This window comes from Salvia hispanica, chromosome 2 (genome assembly GCF_029641045.1).
Source record: "Salvia hispanica isolate PSC_SH4W2 chromosome 2, Shi_PSC_v1, whole genome shotgun sequence".
NCBI lineage: Eukaryota > Viridiplantae > Streptophyta > Magnoliopsida > Lamiales > Lamiaceae > Salvia > Salvia hispanica.
This window is the reverse complement of record NC_142693.1, coordinates 36,297,360-36,317,370: the sequence shown is the minus strand read 5'-3', so window position 1 is coordinate 36,317,370 and position 20,011 is coordinate 36,297,360. Positions and strand designations below refer to the sequence as shown.

Genomic DNA, 20,011 nt, shown 5'->3' with positions numbered 1-20,011 from the left:
TTTGGTGGTGGATGTAGGCATTTCATTTTTTTTCTATTTTTCACAAAAGGCCAGGAGCATTGTTGAGCTTGTTCCCGAATTTATTTTGTGGGTGCCTGGCCTTTCCTAGTCTATTCTGTTGTTTATTTCCGAATCAGCTATATGCTGTCATTTGCATCTGTTTTATGGAATATGCAATGACTGTCTGTAATAAGAAAACAAAAATACAAGGGCAAAAGGAGAAAAAAGTGGATATGTTCTGCTAATCCCAGTTTAGTAGGGGGTCAATTTTTAGATAAACTATGAGCTGAGCTGAAGGAAGGAAGTATGAAGAGAATGGATATTCCTTTCTAAATGAGAGTGAAGCATCTTAGTGAGAAAATAAGTGTATCGTTTTGTCTTGATATATTTTGGCACAACTTGCCTTGTTGCTTAGTTTTGGTTATTATACTTTGGCATCTGCTAACCATTAGATACATGAATAAAGATACTCACTTTTACTGTATAGGCTGCTGTGAAAGTAATATGGGGAATGTAAAGAGCATGATTTTAAGTTTTAACTAAATGTCCCAATCATGAGTTTGTCGTAAACAATATCCAGCTTTGTGTTTGTTTTGAAAGGGTTTTTTGCAGTGGTTCAAACTTCATTAACAGTTTTATGTCCTTCTTCATTCAGAATCAATACTGATGAATCATGTGTGCTGTTCAACTGCTGCTTAGCTGTTTTACTCATGCCTGCTGAACATTTCAATTAAGATGGGCTCATTCTATCCTGAGATCATTTTTAAGATTCCCAAGCGGTGGCGTCAGCATTTTCACAAAGCTTGCTTGTGCTTACTCTCGGTTGCATGTCAGTTTTTACTTTAATAGGAGAGCTAATAATAGTAGGATTTCGGATGGAGTAACAAGTTTCCACCTTGTTAAAGAAGCTAGTATTAAAGGGTATCCCAGTGGAGCTATAGTGGCATGCTCTAGAAACTACAATTCAAATGTTACTAGTACTTTTGAGACTGTCGATGGTAGCGAGTACCTAGCAATGACAGATGAGAAGCTAATGAGTCAGTGCGAGATGGATACATTTAAGGTATCAGGTCCAGGGGGACAGCACCGCAACAAGCGTGAGTCTGCTGTGCGTCTCAAGAATCTTCCAACAGGAATCACAGCTCATGTTCGTGTAGGCCGTAGACAGCATGCTAATGTTTGTCCTTCGCTTATCTATCCACTTATTTCTGTATTTGTACTTTGATATCAAAAGAGGCATCAGCGGATAGATCCCAACACAAAAATCGGGCTGCAGCACTTTCTCGTCTGCGTAAACTTTTAGCCCTCAGAGGTGCACATTTATAATATTTGGAACCATGTACTGACTTACTTTTACTCTAATGAATGAATGTTGATTTCCATTAGATCTGGAATTGTAATTTGCACATGAATGAATACTATTCCTTCTGTCTAGTTAGGAACACTATCGACCTTGAAACGTATGTACCTCCTCCAGAACTTGTTCAAATTCTTCCAACAAAGTCCACTATCAGATTGGACAAGGGGTCTCAAATTGGACCGAATAACCCCAAATTTGCTCTGGTTTGCCTTAATGCCTTCTCATATGTCCAGCTCTCGTTTTTGTCAACACAACACAATTATTGATCATTATTTACTCCCAAAATTTTTCAGGGAATGAGATCTTTGATTGGCCTTATATTTGCAGTTGGAGGTTCTGTTTCAGATGCTGCAAAGAAATTAGGGTACTCTGAACAAACTTTAAATTATAAATCAATTTTCATGCTTGTGGCTGTCAAATATTATACACTTAGAAGTCCTAAAGTCTTCCGACCGATGATCGTTAGGCTGAGCACTGGAGCTTTATCACGGTTGATATTATCTGATGATTCTCTTTGACAAGCAGTCAATGAATTCAGGGTGGAAAAGGTAACTTTTTATAGTCATACGTTGATATTACAACTTAAGCTGAGATACGTTTCAACTTTTGTGAACTGCCTTATTACATGACATGCCTCATTTACAACCTCTGCTTAACATTACATTGCAACATTTGTGGATTATCTTAGGGTATGAAGCCTCTCAAGTAGGACTCTCACAAGACGTAGCCAAATGTTTGAATACTGTTTCTCCATAAAATCTGACGTCTCTTATATTTCTTGGGAAAATATCCTGTACTTTCCCCAAAATATCTGGTATTTTCCACCAATTTTTAAAGTGGTGGGAAATACCATGAACTTTGGATGATGTATCGATTCCCCTTGAAGTTAATTTTCCAGCCAATTTTAATTGACGTGGCTTGTCAGATGTTCTACATGTAACCCCCGAAATATTATTGTTTTGTTTTTAATTTCATTAGTATAAAATGCATAGAGATGTAAAAGGACGTTCATCTTTGGAGAATCATATTGAATGAATGACAATTCGTGAGGACCTTCATTTTTGAAGGAGTATCATTAAATTTTACTGCATTTCTTACTATCACAATTTGCAAAACACGTGTCTTTCTTCCCTTACTTCATTTCTCTAACAAATTGGTGCGGTGAACGTGGCAAGAAATGTCTACGCGCATGAACGAGTGAGTCAAAGGTTTAGAGAAAGCAATGTAGGAACAAAACCACCGTTTTGAGGAGCAATTTTGAGAGGTCGGGGAATTCATCATCAACACACGTGGAACCTTTGGTCCTAAAGGTTCAAGCTATTCTACGACAACAAGGCAAAACGGTACTGAAATTTAGTCTCCATTACGCCGAAATATGGTACCTGCATTTGATGGGAGTGATGTGATATCTTGGATCGTGAGGGCCGAACAATACTTCCTTGTCCACAACATGCTGGTGGACGCCGAGTGCAGGTCGTGCTCATTGCTCTATCCGCTCCGGCCATATGGTGTGGATTCAAATCCTCCTACAACTTGTTCATCGTTTGTTACTTTCGCTGACTTTGTACGTGAACTCCAAAAGCGGTTTGAAATTAGCTCCGATTTGAACCCTACAAAGCGCTACGTCCCACTATATATGCAGGATCTGCGGCCTTTGAGAGTAGACTAGCGAGGCTTCCAAAGCTAACAAATAAACAATACCTCGATCGGTTTTTTCGGGGGTGGGTGGGTGGGTGGGGGGGACTAGAACCCCGCATACGGTTATAAAATGAAGATTCAAACGTTGCAAGCTCTGATGTGTGGTCTAGATGGCAAAATTAATTGACTTTTTCGACAATCCCTTCGCGTATACCCCTAGGCTGATAGCTTCCCCCCAACCTCGAGCTCCATCCTATGAACGGTAGGGAGCGCACCTGTTAGAGGCCATAAGCCCAGGAATGAACCATTTGCCCACGTAACAAGGTACTACACCCTTTATACCCTGTGAGCCTCAGCCATTTCTTGAACCAAGTTGCCCGCAACCACCTAACAAAACATTAATGACGCTCTGCCCTCAGTTTCAGGCAGCCTCGAGCTAGGGCGTCTTGATCACGACGTTTGATGAGGTTTGTGCATTGAGTTTCCTAGCTAGAACCTAGATGACTTAACCAATAATAAGTGATAAAACAAGAAAACACTGTATAAATTCTCTCCCAAGTGATTACACAGCAGAACGTAAGGTTTTGTGCATTTAGTTTCGAAATGACTTAACCAAAGAAAAAGGAAAAAGAACAAAATTGAAAGGGATATAGACTTGAAAGTTCATACATATGCATTCACGTGGTAGGTGAAAAATGTGATATACCTAGCTACATATTCATACTCTTATAGAACGTTTACTATTCGAGATTAGTGCTAAATACATAAAAATATTAATGAAGAAATTTGATATATCTTAATAGTTATGGATTAATTTTACAATTTAAGATCACATTCAGTTTAAACAACTAAAAATTTGAGATCACATTCAGTTTAAACAACTAATAAGATTGCAGAATTCAATGTGATGAAGATAATTGAAATCATTCAATTATGTAGTATATACATATAGTCAATCCTGAAAAATACAAAGGCTGCCTACTAGCCCTTCGTCAACCGATTCTAAACACAAAAATCCATACACATCTTAACTCGGAAAATTGATCGGACAAAGAAATGTTATAAATCTTATCCCTACATATGAAAACACTAACTTAACCCTAGTTATATAAAAACACCTCCACTGTTTATTTGTAGTGGATAATATTGAGTTGAGTTCAAAATGTGTTCTTATTTTAGCAGTTGCAACACAAACACATGTGGTGTAAATATTTATAGGCTGGTCGGAAATAGAAGATAAAACCATATACTAGTAGTTTCGAAACAAAAGAATTATAATGTAGATGTATATATATGGTCATCACCATATAATGTATTTCTTGCTTGAGTAGTTGAGTATAACTACAGTAGAATAATATTTCCCTATTGAAGAAAACTATTGCATATAATACAAGAAACATGGCCTGTACATAAACAGGCCAATCACATGTATGAAACTGCAAAACATCATCTGTATATAGATCATGGGATGATTCACCAAAAGCTGATAAAGCTAAACACATGATAAAACTAGAATATCATATATAGAAAAAATTATCACATCAAAAGGAAAAGGAAAACAGTCACAGACATCACAGACCAGATACATACTACAACACAAAACCCCTAAAACTATGATTTATAAATTTAGGGTATGTATATATTTAAGATAATAAAGAAGAGTGGGAGATAGCTAGCTAGGTTATTACCAGATCTAGAGAAGCTGAGCATTTGTAATCAGAAATAAAGGCGTGAGGAATGAAGCCTGGTCCGAGATCGATCATCCTTCCTTACATGTATTGATTTAAAGGAAGGATGGATAGATCTTGGAACAGCCTCCATTACTAACGCCTACTTTCTATTTTCTTCACTTCCACTCTCTCTACAATGGAAGGGTATTTAAAGAGAGACACTGGAAAGTTAAGTGGAAAGTGAGATTGATTAATAATGATAAGTAAAGTGGTAGTAATTGATTGGTATGAAACAGCAAAAGGACATGTAATAGTGGGGTGAAGGTTGAAAACAAGGCCATAAATGAAAGGCCACATAATTGACAGGTCATTTTTGGGACTAAACTAATCAAAGCTGCTAGGTTTTGGAGTCTTCGTCTTGTCTTATTTGATATCTCTATCTCTCCAAATTCATAATGTCTCTCATTCATGTGGAAACATACATATGTGCACTGAAAATAACGAAACAAAGAAAGGAATCTTCAACCTTTATACCTTGTATCAAAATGTTTATTTTATTATTTTTGTACATGCACTTCCATCCTTGTCTGTCGTTAAATTAATTAAAGTTTAAGGAAAAGACTCTGTAAGCGCCGCATGCGCGCGTCATTGATTAAAATATTTTATAAGAGTAATTGAGTTTTAATTAAGCGAGTAATGCCTCCAAATTGTAGCGCTCAATCTCATGGTGTTGGAGAGCATATATGTATGAGTCTCTCAAGTTTCAATTGTACAAGTAATTACATTTTACGTATGAATAATTTTTCTTTGAACAGGTCATCATTTCGACATAGTAGAACGAATGGAATACTTAATTAAAGTCGGATCCGTGAACTATGAAAATTTATATTTTGTTATATTATTAAATTGAAAAATTAATTTAAATAAAAATAAAAAATAAAAAAATGGGTCCATAAAAATAATTAAGTGAACGAATGTAATGAGTTGTTAGTTTTATTTCTTGAGTAATGACTAAAGTAAAAAGTTATATTGGGTTTATAGACACAGAGTGTTGTATACCAAAAATGGTGCCGTTATGTACTTCTAAAATAAAATATTAATATAGGAAATTATTTGTTTGGGAAAATATAAATTATAAATAATCACTTTAAATGCATATTATTAATTTATACTCCATATAGTATTTCAAAAGAAAATGGCCAAACCTAAATAATTCTTTTAAAATTGTAAATAAACGAGAAAAAAATGTTTTATGTTGCAACATTAAAAATGGGAAACAAATTGTAAGAAGAATAATTTAAAAATAAAATAAAATTTCCACATTAAAAATCGATCCTCTATAATTCGCTTGAATCTTTGTTAAAAATGTTTCTATTAGATTTATTCTTAAATCTACAAAATTACTAGTACTACTTTCGTGATTGATAAAAGAAAATAGTTGAGGGGAAATGGACAAATGGTGATGGAACGGCGTTGGACAGAGCCTTATCCAAGAATGTAATCAAATACAAACTCTAAATATTGTACAAACTTCAAACTATTATTTGGATTGTTAAAAATTGTGAACAGATTACAAAATAACAACAGAAAATATCAACACAGTGTCAATGGTTGACACCGCATTGATATTGTATTGATATCAAAATCTTGAAATTTTACACTGTGTTGACAGTGTGTTTAAAAAGTTTGAAGTTTGTACAATATCTGAGTTTGCATTTTATAACTACCCGCCCAATCCATGCCCCTTAACCCTTTCATCGCAATCTAAAACTAAATATTTCAATTAATACGAAAAATTCAAAATTTCTACACTCGTGTAGACGTGGACAAAATTTTAGCATTTCCAATCACTAAATTAATCGAGCCATGTCGGTTGATCAATTATCAAAATTTGAAGGTCTAATTTGCTACATGTTGAAAAATTAGATCTTAATTGCAATATTTCAAAGATTGGGTCAAATTTGCAACAATGTCCTAAGTTTGGAATTTAGTTAGCAATTTTCTAATAAAATGAGTAAAATACAATCACACCAACTATTCCACATGCAAATACAGTTGTACCGTTGAATGTTCATGCAGTAATTGGCTTCACATTACTTTGATAGCCAGTTCCATGACAATAGTGTTGAGATAATCCACTCATCAAACAACTTTAATACTACAAAAAAGTAATCTACACTCTTTTTTTTTCTTCCCCATCATCTAGAATCCTAATGAATAAAGACAACTGCCACAAAGGTTTAAAATTAAAGCGAATGTAAATGTAAGATTTTCTTACAAAGAAACCACAACATCATCACGCTTATGGTGTGCGCTTGATACAACAGACTCCAATTTGCAAGCACACAATCCTGAAATATGGGTTTCACTAAATCCAATATAGATTCACATACTGCACAGTTACAGACGCACACCACACAAAATTGAGCAAATATGAACAATGGAATCAGCTCCACAACTAAATGTGAAAATTCAAAGAGTTACTTGAATATGCAGACGAAGAACGAAGCTACTTTTCAACTATCACACGCATGAAACTCCAAACAGGACATATCAATAATCATTCCAAACCAAGCCATCAGAAGATGGGCAAACATTCAGCGACACACCTTCTGCGTCTACTTAGGCTGCAATGGGGGGATCCTGCAACGACAATGACATCAAAGAGTTAGAGTAATGAAAACATGGTGCTTTATTCAACGATTTGCTGAAGGTCAATTTGCTAAATTAAAATAGTTCCAACTGCCAAGCATACAGCAACACAACTCCAGAAGAGATGAATGAAGTCAAAATTTAGGGTCCTATGGAAGGATGAAACAAATGACGCTAAACGCAATGTGTCAAACTTTAAGCATATTAGAAAAGGACTAACAAGCCGACGTTGTAGGGAACAAAGACAAAATCAAGCACTCATACCCCCTAAAAAACTAAAAGAAATATCCAAAAGCTAGAATGCCGGTTCAGCTTCTTTCAAGCATTGCAGGTATGCAATGCGAAAGAGGATAGAGGCTGGATGCACACCTTGGCTGTTAAATTCGACAATGCCATATTCCATTTTTCTCTAGTTTTTGAACCAGCAACCTGGCCAACTTTTGCCACTTTGGTGAAAGCGCCGTTCAGCCAACTTGTTCCAGCTGTCACGTACCTGTATAGATGTATATATTTAGCGTTGTTCATTCAAACTTCAAAGGGGAAAAAAGAAGCAAAAGGTCCTAACTGATCACCACAAAACTAACAGTCTGTAACAACTATTCATACCTCGTTTCACCATTTTCTTACATAAAACTGGACTACATAAATGTAGGACTTTTGTGCATCATGCCAAACCACATAAGAATCTAAGTTTGACTTCAACACAACAGGTATCAAAATGCATGCATGGTAAAAGACAGATATACATGGAAAAGTAAAGACCAAAAATACATGGAGTTTGATGTACACATGGTCTCTTAGATGTTATGATACAAGAATTGTCGATATTTCTTTCATTTACTTGAGTAAAAAGAAACACAAATAGGGGAACTCCAGACATGTTTGTTAGAACTACAAACCTGCTAGATTTTACAGCTGACCCAGTATCATTTAATTTCCTTTCTGCAGCCATAAGAGCTGACATAGTTTTGTCTGACACCTGAAACTTTTGGTCCACAGATTTCACTTTCTCATTTACAACCGAAATTCCAACAGTAAATTTTTCTGTTAGCCCAACTCTCTGGTCAAACGAAATAACTTTGGCTGATGCACTGGCAGTCAACTTATGCTTTTCATCAAATGCTTTAGCCTTGTTTACGGCATCCTGACCAATGGCTGAACCTTTTGCAATCATACTTGACACAACATCTTGAGCCTTGTTAACATACACTCTCCCATTGTTTGGGCTCATATTTCCCTGCCAAGAAAAGAGAGAAAACCATCATTAAAAAAATCAGATTCTAGATCAAATAGAGTGATCTCTAATTGAAAAATTAGTTGCTGCTTAGCCTTAAACAGGAAATCGGTATATCTTATTACCTCAGCAACTGGAGAATTATTCCCCTGAGATATGCTTGCAGTGTTTTCACTGATTTGCAGTTCCTGAAGACACAAGACAGTGAGACACACAACGAACTTAATGAAATTGTGGAAAATCAGCAAAATTGTATAGGAATATTACCCTAGTCTCTGGTTGAGGTACATAATTTTCTGAAGGTGCGATGCTAACAACCTGATCCACTATTGTTGCACCCTGCAACACACACGTGACAGAATTTGAAATCTGAAACAACATTATGTGCTATGTATTGCAACTTGGTGCCTATTTTAACCAAGTCACTTTAGAACAAGTTCACTCCAGTGACTATAAATTTTTACAAGAATTCCAAAAAGAAGCAATTGTCACAAGTATTCAAAACAAAATATGTGTACCAAAGACTGGACAAAAATGGAACATATCCAATGTGTAGGTAGCATGAGATAACAAATCTCACAAATCATGAAATACAACTTTATATATATTTTTGACATTTGTTCAGTCTTCATTCATGCATACAAACCATCCCTAGGAATATACCTATATATGAGTGTCCATAATCTTTGTATCACACTGTAATTCAGGTATTGTTGTTAACAAATAAACGATTCATAAAATCCATACACCTATAGCATGTTGGACATTGTACTACAATTAAGTAGTTAAAGTGTATGGGTAGAATAGGATTATAGGATCATACATCATAGAGCCCATAGGATGCCAGTAATAACAACTCGCACTTCAAAATAATTGAATTCGCACTTCAACTGATTTAGAATCTCCTTTACATATTATTAAAGGAGTACTACTTTAACAGAAGTTTCCTTTTAGCCAATTATGGTTAACTGGTCAAGTAGTACACGGCATGCCTTGTTGCTCAGCCCAAAAAAATGTCTGGGCCAAGGTTGGAGCACCAGCAGGTGCAGTAGTTATCCAAGTCATACTGCAAGAAGAGCTTGAGCAACTTTTAGAAAGAGGGTATGACTTCTGAAGTCTAGCCTACCCGGCCACCTATAGTATACCTACCATAATTTTTTAGCTTGGGAGATTAATCTGTGCTAGTTGAAGATATAGTACTCCCTCTGTCCCATAAAAGTTGAGTCAATTCCTTTTTTGCACTAATTTTGAAAAAATCGTAATAAATAGTAAAGTAAAATCGAGAATAATGTAGATATGAATCTTCTCTACATTATTTTCAAATTTACTTTACTATTTATCCACTTTAACTATTTATTACGATTTTTTCAAAACGAGTGCACAGAATGAAGTGACTCAAATTTTTTGGGACAGAGGGAGTACTACTTTAGCTTAGGGACACCTCTACAGCACAAACAACACTAAACTGTTCCTAGTTCTTTAGGTTCTAGTAACTTGGACTCAAGTCAACCTAGGTCCAACAAAATTTGGCACCTGCCGTAACTCGTAGGAACAATTTGGTAACAAAAATTGTTTGTATTGATGTGGACAGCTGACAGCTGAACCAACTATACATTCTAACTTATCTGCAAGTTTTAACTAAACAAAACAGTTCTAATTACAAAGAGGGAATAAAAATACTCCAACAAACATCAAAGGTCAAGATTTATGAATAATCTCAAAAATTCAACAAATATAACTACAAGGCCGGAAAAAGACTATCACATGGTACATCGAGGAGATTACCGATAATAAACAGGCTATTTCAAGCGCCTGTGGATCTTTAAAAGTGACAAATGCAGTTTTGGACTGCGCAGGCTCCCTGCAACCACCTCGAATTAAACGGAAAAAGTAAACTTATCAAATTTAGATGAAAAAAAAGAAAACAGAGAAGGAAGAGGCCAGAGATAAGAAAAGAAATCTTACCTGCAGATCTCAATGTGCTCAATTTCACCGGAGAAGGAGAAGAACTCGTGAATTTCTCTCTCGGTAGCTAGATCTGACAGCTGCTTTACTTGAACTGTTCTTGTCTGCTGAAAAAGTTTGACAAAAAAAAAAAAAAATCAAAATCGAAATCAAATAATTTCGGGAAGTAATCTAGGTTTGTAATCTTACTGGCATTGCAGTTAAATTTTCTGAGATCTCCTTCAAATCTATTTGAGAATCGCTCAACGGAAATGCGTACTTTCACGCCAAATGTGTGTATTATTGTGTGTAAATTGCATGTAAATACGAACGACTCTGAGGCTGAGAAAAAGAGCGCAGAGCCGCAGAGGAATGTTGAGGTCCAAATTAAAAGTTTAATGATATTAACCTGATTAATAATTGCTCTTTTTGGTTAATTGCATCAACCTCCTAAGGTTTCTCCAAAAATACAAAACAACCCAAAATTAGCCTACACTGCATTTTCAGCAAATTTCTTTTTTGTTCTATTCTTTCTCCAAATGACATCGCTTCATTTTATTAAGAGAGTGACAAAATTGTAAGAAACCATTGAAAAATTGGCAGAACGAGACAAAGCGAGAAGAAATACTATGATATAGGAGTATTGTATCTCGGTGTCATAGATAAAACAATACTACTATTAATTAAAATATAATCTAGGATTAAGTCATGAGATTATTTTAGTTAGATAGATATGATTTTGATAAGTATCACAAGATTATTCATCTATGATTGAATTGTAGAATTCAATTTTATGATCTAAACACACTACATATTTAATTTCGAGATATAATATTGCAAATCGAACAGTTCCTACGTATATTTTTCACAAAAATGACATAAAATGCTAAAGTGAATCCTAGATTAGTCATTTGATTGTTAACCGAAGTGATATCTTGGAAAAGCAAAAATAATATTGTAGTATCATAAAATAACGAAACAAGAAATTGATGCATTACATTTATCACGGTGAAAACAACATACACTACAATTATACATATAAAGGATTTCACAAAAACTCTATAATATTTTATTAGTTGGCAAACTATGATAGTTAATGCAATAATTTTTTGCTATGTACAGACTAGTCACTGGATAAGATTCAATAATAATACTGATAATGGGTCAACGACATGCCTTATCAATAGTCAATTGCATAATGTGTAGGCCATATCAATTCAACAATGACACACAAGGCATTGATTGATTTGGGGGACATGTACAATAGTTCAAAATTCATGAGGTATTCAAGATATTTCATTCAACCTAAGGGTCTTTTGTATATTTATAAAACAAAATAAGAGATTAATCTGTGATTTGCCTAATTTAGTTAAATTTGGCAAGAAGCCAAAGAACGTGTATGATGTGTTGCTTGCAGTTAAATTGCCCTTCTGGCATTGCGGCCTGTTTGGGTAATCTTTTTCACTTTTTGTGTGATACTTTCACCAGCTATTTGATGCCAGCTTAATAGAATCTGGACTTATCTTAAGAAAAAATGATTATAAGATTTCGAAAAAATAAATACTAATATTAACAAATAAATATATCCATTTCATATTACTCCTTGTAATTTATATAATGGTCAAGGGGACGATATGTCCAATATTAGAGTTCAAGTTCATAATCAATAACAAATATACAATTTTATTAATATTTTATAGTGTTAGGAATTGGATTATTACAATGTAGTGATTCTTAATTTCTCCTTGGCACATTTATTTGTTTTTCACGATTGCATTATCTTTATATACATACGGAGTTTTGAGGTGTATTACAAAAATACATATTCACATGGCTTGAACTTCCATCACATTACTAATAAATAACAATTGCTTAGAAAGAGAGAGATTCTAGACGCAAGGAATTTTAAAGCATAAAGCAACAAGAGAGTAGCTAAATCCTATCATACCAAAAAAAGAATGTGATTCTCTTCTTTAGGAGACCAAATCCATAAGAAACTAATAACTTGTGCCTTCAACAATGTTTTCGATCCATGTTTCACATCCATAAATGTATGTATATATATGAAGAAATTGATTGAAAGGAGACAAACTACTCGTTCATCACCAAATTAATCAATACACCTTTTTGAATATAAATGGCGGCGGCAAAATCTGTTGATCAGGAAATTGTGTACGAGGAATTTGAACCTTTTTGCAAATGGCAACGCAAGGAAGATCGCGACTTTCTTGAAATCCACCTCCAAGGTAAAAATTAATTATAGAGCGAATTGACAAGAAAAATCATGAAATTTGGTCAATTATAGTATGTTTGTAACTTTAAAACACAGTCAATTACTATATGATAACTTAGACATTTTTCTTAATTGTACCATTGAATTGGATTCAGAGGAATTAGTATGGCGGAAGCCGAATCCATGGCTTTTTATACAAATTTGTATGTCACTCACAAAAGCCATAGATTTAAGTATGGAAAATATAGAATGTGAAATTGTGTATCAATTTCAAGTCAATTATATCATGGTTTTTTTTTTCTCCCGGCAATTTACCTAAAATTATACACACATATTAAGTTATATGTATGTAGGACAAGTTATGATCAAAATCGAATCACGTCTTATTACAAACACGTGGAACTGTCATTTTTAAATAACATGGAGTTCATTTTAAGTTCGTTTTAGGTCATACTTTAAAAAATGAACTAAAAATGATATTCGTAATTTGGTCCTTTATTGTGACTGAGTTCTGCATGTACCAAAATACAATGCTCAAAAACTTCTGTTGTTATAGCAAGAAATATTGACCAAATTTAACTTCATTTTGTTTGTTTCATATATGAAAACATTTGAATTCGAAAGACTTCAAAAAGGAGCAGTTGAAAGTGCAAATCAGCAATCATGGTGTGCTGAAGATTTCGGGAGAGCGGCCAATAGATGCTACAAAACACATGAAATTCTACAAAGAGGTGGCTGCCCCCAACACCAAATACGACACCCACGCAATCCATGCCAAATTCATCAACAACAACCTCCTCATCACCCTGCCAAAGCTCAAACCCTCCTCGTCTGACCCAACGGGTGTATCGGAACCCGTATCCGCGCCCGTTGCGGCGGCTCCGGCTCCGGCTCCGGAGAAGGCGCCGCCTTGCCTAGGAGGAAATGCACCGGCGGCGGCGGTGCAGTGCCAGATGAAATCCTGTCGGAAGCGGCCGTTTGTGGGCTCCAAATTGGCGAAGATGGCGGTTAGCCTCGCGGTGACGGCGTTGGCTGCGGTGGTGCTCGCTGCTTATGTGCATTTCATGTATAAGTCGACCGTTGGTGATGACTCTAATTGAAGTTGAATTTGTGCATTTGATGTTGTAATAAAGCTATTGATGTGATATTGCATTCATAATTCATTTGTTATGATGACTGTATTTTCAAATAAACCGATTGGCCAGTTAAATGACGTTGTTTTATTGCTACTTCGAACACCAACGATTTATAAAAAGCAGTAGTACGTACTTTGAAGGTTAATATGATCAAACATGTTCCAAATTAAATAGTATTCCCTCGTCTGCGAATAGGAGTCCCAATTCATAAAGTTCACACATTCCACTAACTCATTACACTATTATTTAAAACTAATATATACAAGTGAGACACATATTCTACTAACTTTCTTCCACCAACTTTTCTTAAAACCCATGGCGGAAAGAAATGTGACTCCTATTCGTGGACGGAGAGAGTATTCCACTACTAGTATATATTGGAGTAGTAATTTGAATAATTTTCATTTATTAATCTTATCATCATCAACTTAATGCGGAGCTCCATATTGAGGCCAAAGGGTTTACAGAGATTTTAGCTGAATGAAAATGTTTCCTACTTCAAGTGTCGACTATGATCATCTAATGATATTCATTGAATGATGCTATCTCATGTTACCAGTTACTACTTACTACTCCCCAATGATCATCAAATTCGTTTCCATATCTGGTATGCACCTCTTGGCTCTTGCACATATATTTTTGCTTTTAGATTCTATTTGGTTGTTTCAATGAGACGTAATCCAGCCATTTTTATGCTTCTTTATCAGAATCTAATCAGTTTATTGGATATTTGGATGGATACTTATTCATATAAATTTTACAGAAAACAGTAGTCACTTTAACAAAATAAACTTGAGACTAGAATTACGTTCTACTAATACAGTATGTATACAATCGTTAGAAAGTCACTCTACAAAAAAACCTAGTGTGATTAATATTACTATACAATCGTTAGAATAAAATATTAAAATTTCACTGACGAATACAATCGCTCCTAGCTAACAGTGCAATTGATATAAGATTTTAAAAACATAGTACTCCCCTCTTCCAAAAAATTAGTCCTATTTGTGGACGGTACAAGTTTTAATAAAAAATTAATAAAGTAAGAAAAAATGAGAAAAAATTGGTAGATAAAGACAAATTGGTAAAAAAGTATACTAACTAATACTCCTACATGAGAGAAGAGTACAAATGGGTAAAGTATGAGAAAAGAAACTTTTCATTTTAAAATGAGATTGTTTTTGTGAATATCTCAAAAATAGCAAAATAAAATTATTTTTTTTGGACAAAGAATGAACTACTACTGGTTTATTTCATTTGGGTGAGAGAGGGAAATAGAAGGGTAGGATTCCTAACTGACTAGAAAGCCCGGTATGATTTACAAGAAAAAAGCTGCCTAGATAGAAAAATATAAACTTGTTTGAATTTCACACAGCTATTTTAATTCCTAGGAAGACCGAAATATAATTGAAAAAAAAATGAATATAACCAAAATGTCTGAGGCCTCACTCACCTACCGAATGATATCTCGTGAGGGACCAAAGTTCAATACTTCTTTAGCTTTCACAACCAACCAAATCCATTGTGGACTCATCATGCACTGCCAAGCTTTGTTCGGAGAATCTTGACAGCGGAAATCATGTTCTCGAGGGCGGGCTTCACCTCTCCATATTTGCGGGTCTTGAGACCGCAGTCAGGGTTCACCCACAAGATGTTGGTCTCAAGGACCGCAAGCATCTTGTTGACCCTGTCTGCGATCTCCTCCGTTGATGGGATTCTCGGGGAGTGGATGTCGTACACACCTGGCCCTATTCCAGCTCCGTACTTGACTCCCTCGCGGAACACTGACAACAGCTTCTCGTCCGAACGTGAGTTCTCAATAGTGATCACATCGGCATCCATGTCGATGATGGACTGGATGATGTCATTGAAGTTGGAGTAGCACATGTGTGTGTGGATCTGTCAATCAAAATAACAAACAAATTAATGAAATGTTGTAGAAAATATTGCGTAGAAAACAAGAGAGGACACATACCTGAGTACTATCTTGGACTCCAACGTTGGTGATTCTGAAGGAGTGTACAGCCCAATCCAAGTAGAAAGCATGCTCAGATTTGCGGAGAGGCAATCCTTCTCTCAATGCAGCTTCGTCAATTTGGATCACGGTAATACCGGCCTTCTCAAGATCCTCCACTTCATCCTTAATGGCCAGAGCAATCTGATAACAGGTCTCGGATCTGTGAACCAAACCAAAATGCTAAGTAGCTTTAGTATAGCAGGATAAATTAAAAAGCATCATATTTCTCCTAAATACAATATGTGGTTGTGATAAACATTACCTTGGTTGGTCATTTCTCACAAAAGACCAATTGAGAATGGTAACGGGACCAGTAAGCATTCCCTTCATCGGGCGCTTGGTCATGCTCTGGGCAGCAGAGGACCAGTAGACCGTCATTGGGTTGGGGCGACTGACATCGCCATAAATGATTGGTGGCTTCACGCATCGAGATCCATATGATTGCACCCACCCATTTGCTGTGAATGCAAAACCAGACAATTGCTCTCCGAAGTACTCAACCATATCGTTTCTCTGATATTTAGACAACCCAAGGATACATGATAATGTTGAAAATAAACAGTTGTTGAAAGAAAATGTTGTGAACAATTCTTTTCATAGAAGGGCCTTCAGATTGGCTCACCTCTGGTTCTCCATGAACAAGAACATCAATGTCAAGCTCTTCTTGAAGCTTGACAACCTTGTTGATCTCCTCTTTCATAGCCTTATCATAGTCCTCCTCGGAGATCCTATAACCAACATTTCAAACTTTTAGGAATGATATTGAGTACATTTTGAGAATGCAAAGGCAAGTTTAAGCAAACAAGACCTACTTCTTGGCCTTGTATTCACGGCGCACTCTTCTGAGTTCTACTGTCTGTGGGAAGGAACCAATAGTTGTGGTTGGGAGGATTGGAAGGTTAAGCTTCTTCTGTTGAGCATCAAGTCTGGCGGTAACATTTGTAGCACGGCGATGGTCAGAACCCTTTAATGCAGCAGCCTAGCAATTGAAGAAAGATGGTAACAACACAACAGTTTATCAACAACAAGACTCATAAAGATTAAAGTAACAACAGTGAAGATTCACTTACAGCTTTTTGGACAGCTTCATTGTTCACCCTCGGTGAGGATTTCCTGGATGCTTGAGCAGCCGCATTGGCAGTGAAGTATGTCTGGATGATTCAAATGAGCATAAGTACTATTATTAATACCAAGATGAGCGCATATAATGTGATCATTTGACACTCCCCCAAAAAAACAAGAAAGTGTAGTTTGCATATCCATTCAAATTCAGAGGTTGGAAATCACATACCTCATCCTTCTGACCAGTTACTGCCTTTGCCAAAGCATTCACTTCAACAACCTTTTGAGCTGCAAATGCAAGCCATGACTTAATTTCTTCGTCCAGCTTCGTTTCATTTACTATATCCACTGCAGTGTGTAGAAGTGAACAGGAGGTCGATACAACAAGTTTGTCTGCATGGCAAGTAAAACAATCAAATTAAATAACAACCTTGAAGAAAACCTAAAACCTAGTATGTAGGTGTTCTCCTACATACCCTTTTCTACTAGGCTTTCAAGAGAGTATAGGGTGGAGAGGGATGCATCCAGATCATTAGCCCAGATGTTCCTTCCATCAACAACTCCGGCAAAGAGGTATTTTCCAGAAGGAAATCCGCCCTTGATTAAATCAAGGGTCTGGGTTCCACGAACCAAATCAAAACCATAACCGGACACTCCACTCAATGAGGTAAGGGTTTTGAATGCAGGCTCAGGAATGTCAGCAAAATAAGTCTCAATTAGTACATCAATGCCAGACAAAGTTGATTGCAAATCAGCATATGCCTTTGTGAATGCTTCCAACTGGTGAGACTCAAGATCCATTACTAAGGTGGGCTCATCAAACTGAATCCAAGATGCACCGGCTGCCTTCAGCTCGGCGATAACTTCCCTGCCAAGATTTTGCACATCAACCCAAAGAGCTATAAGGTGAGAGGATCATGATTAACAATTCCTACTTACTTATAGATTGGAAGAATTTTGTCAAGAAGGGAAAGAAGAGGGAAAGTTTTCTCAACACCCTTGGCAGGTTTGGAAAGTAACAAGTATGAAACAGGACCGACAAGAACTGGAACAGTATCGACACCTTGCTGCTCGGCAGGATAAAAAACTCATCATCAAATGGAAACGAACGTTATCGTGAACATACATTATTGACTATGAATCATTCATACCGCCTTAGCCTCTTTGTATTCATTAACCGCTTTGTGAGAAGCATAAGAAAAGTTAACATCAGGTCCCAATTCAGGGACAATGAAGTGGCTGTGCACAAAGAGATCAACAAAATTAGAAAACAAGCATCACTTATGTTTTTCTAAGAAAATTATCCATGACTTACTAATTGGTATCAAACCACTTGGTCATCTCCATAGCAGGAACAGAGGCATTTCCTCTGGCCATGGAGAAGAAAGTGGAGAAACCGATCTCACCACCAGTCCAGTTGTATCTTGGAGGGACAGCACCGAGCATGGCAGTGGTGTCAAGCACGTGATCGTAATATGAGAATGTGTTGCTGGGAATGTACTTGATCCCGGCATTAGACATCTGCTTCCAAATGGAAGCTCTGAGATCAGCCGCCACCTTTTCCAAATCCTCGGCACTGCTCTTGCCATCCCAGAAAGACTCCAGAGCGAATTTCAGCTCTCTCTTTGGGCCCATACGGGGGTATCCAACAATATGGGATGCCATTTTGAGTGGAATATCTGTGAAATCACATAAAAGAATTCAGAATCCAGATCCAAAAGCTTCATTTCTGAATTAAGATCAATTCACCAGATTCGCAACAAATCGAAATAAATAATGCAGCAATGAGCATGCAGCGGTGATGCTTATCAATAAGAAAACAGAGCAAAATAGTGATTGCGATCAAAAACGGAAAACCTCACCAGATCAAGCAACGGCGAGGATTACAAATAGATAGTAAAAGAGAATTTACGTAATAGATGAAGAGAGACGAGCAAAAGAAGTATTGTCAAGAATCACGAGAATTTATGTAGTAATCATCAACATAATATGAGCGGCAGAAGCGTAACCTTCCGAAGAGAGAGGCGGAACACAGATATCTGAGGAGACGGGCGAACAGGTTTATTTATGGGAAATTTGGCGGTTGGTAGACGTACTTCTCCAAAAATGAAAATACTCAAACTCAAGTGTGTTCACTCTTATACCATATATGAATTCTTCACTAATTTCATTTTTGACTTTGTATATTTTAGTTTTCAAATTATGTGTATTAGAATATACTCATCTGTGAAAGGTGAGATTCTTTTATTCAATTTAGATAGATAGATTTATAAATAATGTTAACAGAAATAAGAACTATGAATACTAAAAAAGTTAAGCAACATACAAAGGAAAGATAAAGAACATCAATAACTAAACCTTTTCTGTACAACTATAGTCTATATATATGCTGGAGTTACATGGAAAGAAAAACATAGACATAAAATTAGTTCCACTTGTAAAGAAACTGGTAGTAGGATAACTTTTTAACTAAAATGACAATCTTGTAAATTTTTTAAAACTCCCCTTTTATATGTATCCAGGTCTAGATTGATAAACAAAATTAAATGTAAAATTTAAACATATGAGAAATGGATTAATTTAGAATTATTAATTACTAAGATCAAAGAATGTATAGGCGTTGGGCTTAGAGAGATCCCTGACATAGGTGATCAATACTTGCCCCCCTTTGTTATTGTTGACGATAATGGAAACTCCGTTGGGCCTATTGTTGATGGTGATGCTGTTGTAACAATGAATATCCAGGCTGATCGGATGGTCATACTTGCTACAGCACTTGAGTATGAGAAGTTTGACAAATTTGACAGAGTGAATTACCTTAAAATCCACGATGCTGGAATGCTTCAGTATGATGGTGAACTTAAACTTCCAAACAAGTACCTTGTTTCTCCTCCAGAAATTGAGTTGTTTGGTAAGCTAGATTATATAGTAGATTGAATTGTAAACTGACATTTTATCCTTAGAAAAATACAATAAATTACTCTCATTTTTACCATTAGAATTATGAGTTATGCAGATTTTGTACTTCTTACAATGTAACCCCCCTATTCATAACCCAATTTGCC

The 20,011-nt window shown here is 36.0% G+C and overlaps 3 protein-coding genes and 1 pseudogene across 5 annotated transcripts; 2 read left to right on the top strand and 2 right to left on the bottom strand.

Annotated features, from left to right (window-relative positions):
* The first annotated feature begins 721 nt into the window (after positions 1-721).
* On the top strand, positions 722-2,388 carry LOC125194112 (uncharacterized; annotated as a pseudogene). The gene is made up of 6 exons (XR_016135575.1): positions 722-1,147; positions 1,237-1,312; positions 1,436-1,563; positions 1,654-1,724; positions 1,827-1,908; positions 2,049-2,388. The product of XR_016135575.1 is annotated as an uncharacterized LOC125194112 (transcript).
* Positions 2,389-6,896: 4,508 nt separating this feature from the next.
* On the bottom strand, positions 6,897-10,869 carry LOC125201057 (binding partner of ACD11 1-like). Of its 2 annotated transcripts, none has more exons than XM_048098948.2 (8): positions 10,709-10,869; positions 10,520-10,626; positions 10,340-10,415; positions 8,822-8,893; positions 8,680-8,742; positions 8,220-8,557; positions 7,690-7,813; positions 6,897-7,311 (listed from the first exon to the last, which is right to left on the bottom strand). In XM_048098948.2, exons 1-8 carry the CDS (start codon positions 10,712-10,714, stop codon positions 7,291-7,293), a joined length of 807 nt encoding a protein of 268 aa, XP_047954905.1. In that variant the 5' UTR covers positions 10,715-10,869; the 3' UTR covers positions 6,897-7,290. The 2 variants fall into 2 exon arrangements, with proteins under 2 accessions (XP_047954905.1, XP_088922226.1); XM_089066100.1 differs by having other exon boundaries at positions 10,520-10,623; positions 10,709-10,858.
* Positions 10,870-12,537: 1,668 nt separating this feature from the next.
* LOC125201058 (uncharacterized) lies at positions 12,538-13,941 on the top strand. The gene is made up of 2 exons (XM_048098949.2): positions 12,538-12,744; positions 13,356-13,941. Exons 1-2 carry the CDS (start codon positions 12,636-12,638, stop codon positions 13,829-13,831), a joined length of 585 nt encoding a protein of 194 aa, XP_047954906.1. The 5' UTR covers positions 12,538-12,635; the 3' UTR covers positions 13,832-13,941.
* Positions 13,942-14,644: 703 nt separating this feature from the next.
* On the bottom strand, positions 14,645-18,612 carry LOC125201060 (5-methyltetrahydropteroyltriglutamate--homocysteine methyltransferase-like). The gene is made up of 11 exons (XM_048098951.2): positions 18,262-18,612; positions 18,098-18,185; positions 17,886-18,013; positions 17,423-17,814; positions 17,176-17,339; positions 16,955-17,035; positions 16,697-16,863; positions 16,507-16,612; positions 16,147-16,397; positions 15,843-16,044; positions 14,645-15,766 (listed from the first exon to the last, which is right to left on the bottom strand). Exons 1-11 carry the CDS (start codon positions 18,609-18,611, stop codon positions 15,401-15,403), a joined length of 2,295 nt encoding a protein of 764 aa, XP_047954908.1. The 5' UTR covers position 18,612; the 3' UTR covers positions 14,645-15,400.
* Between the last annotated feature and the right edge of the window lie 1,399 nt (positions 18,613-20,011).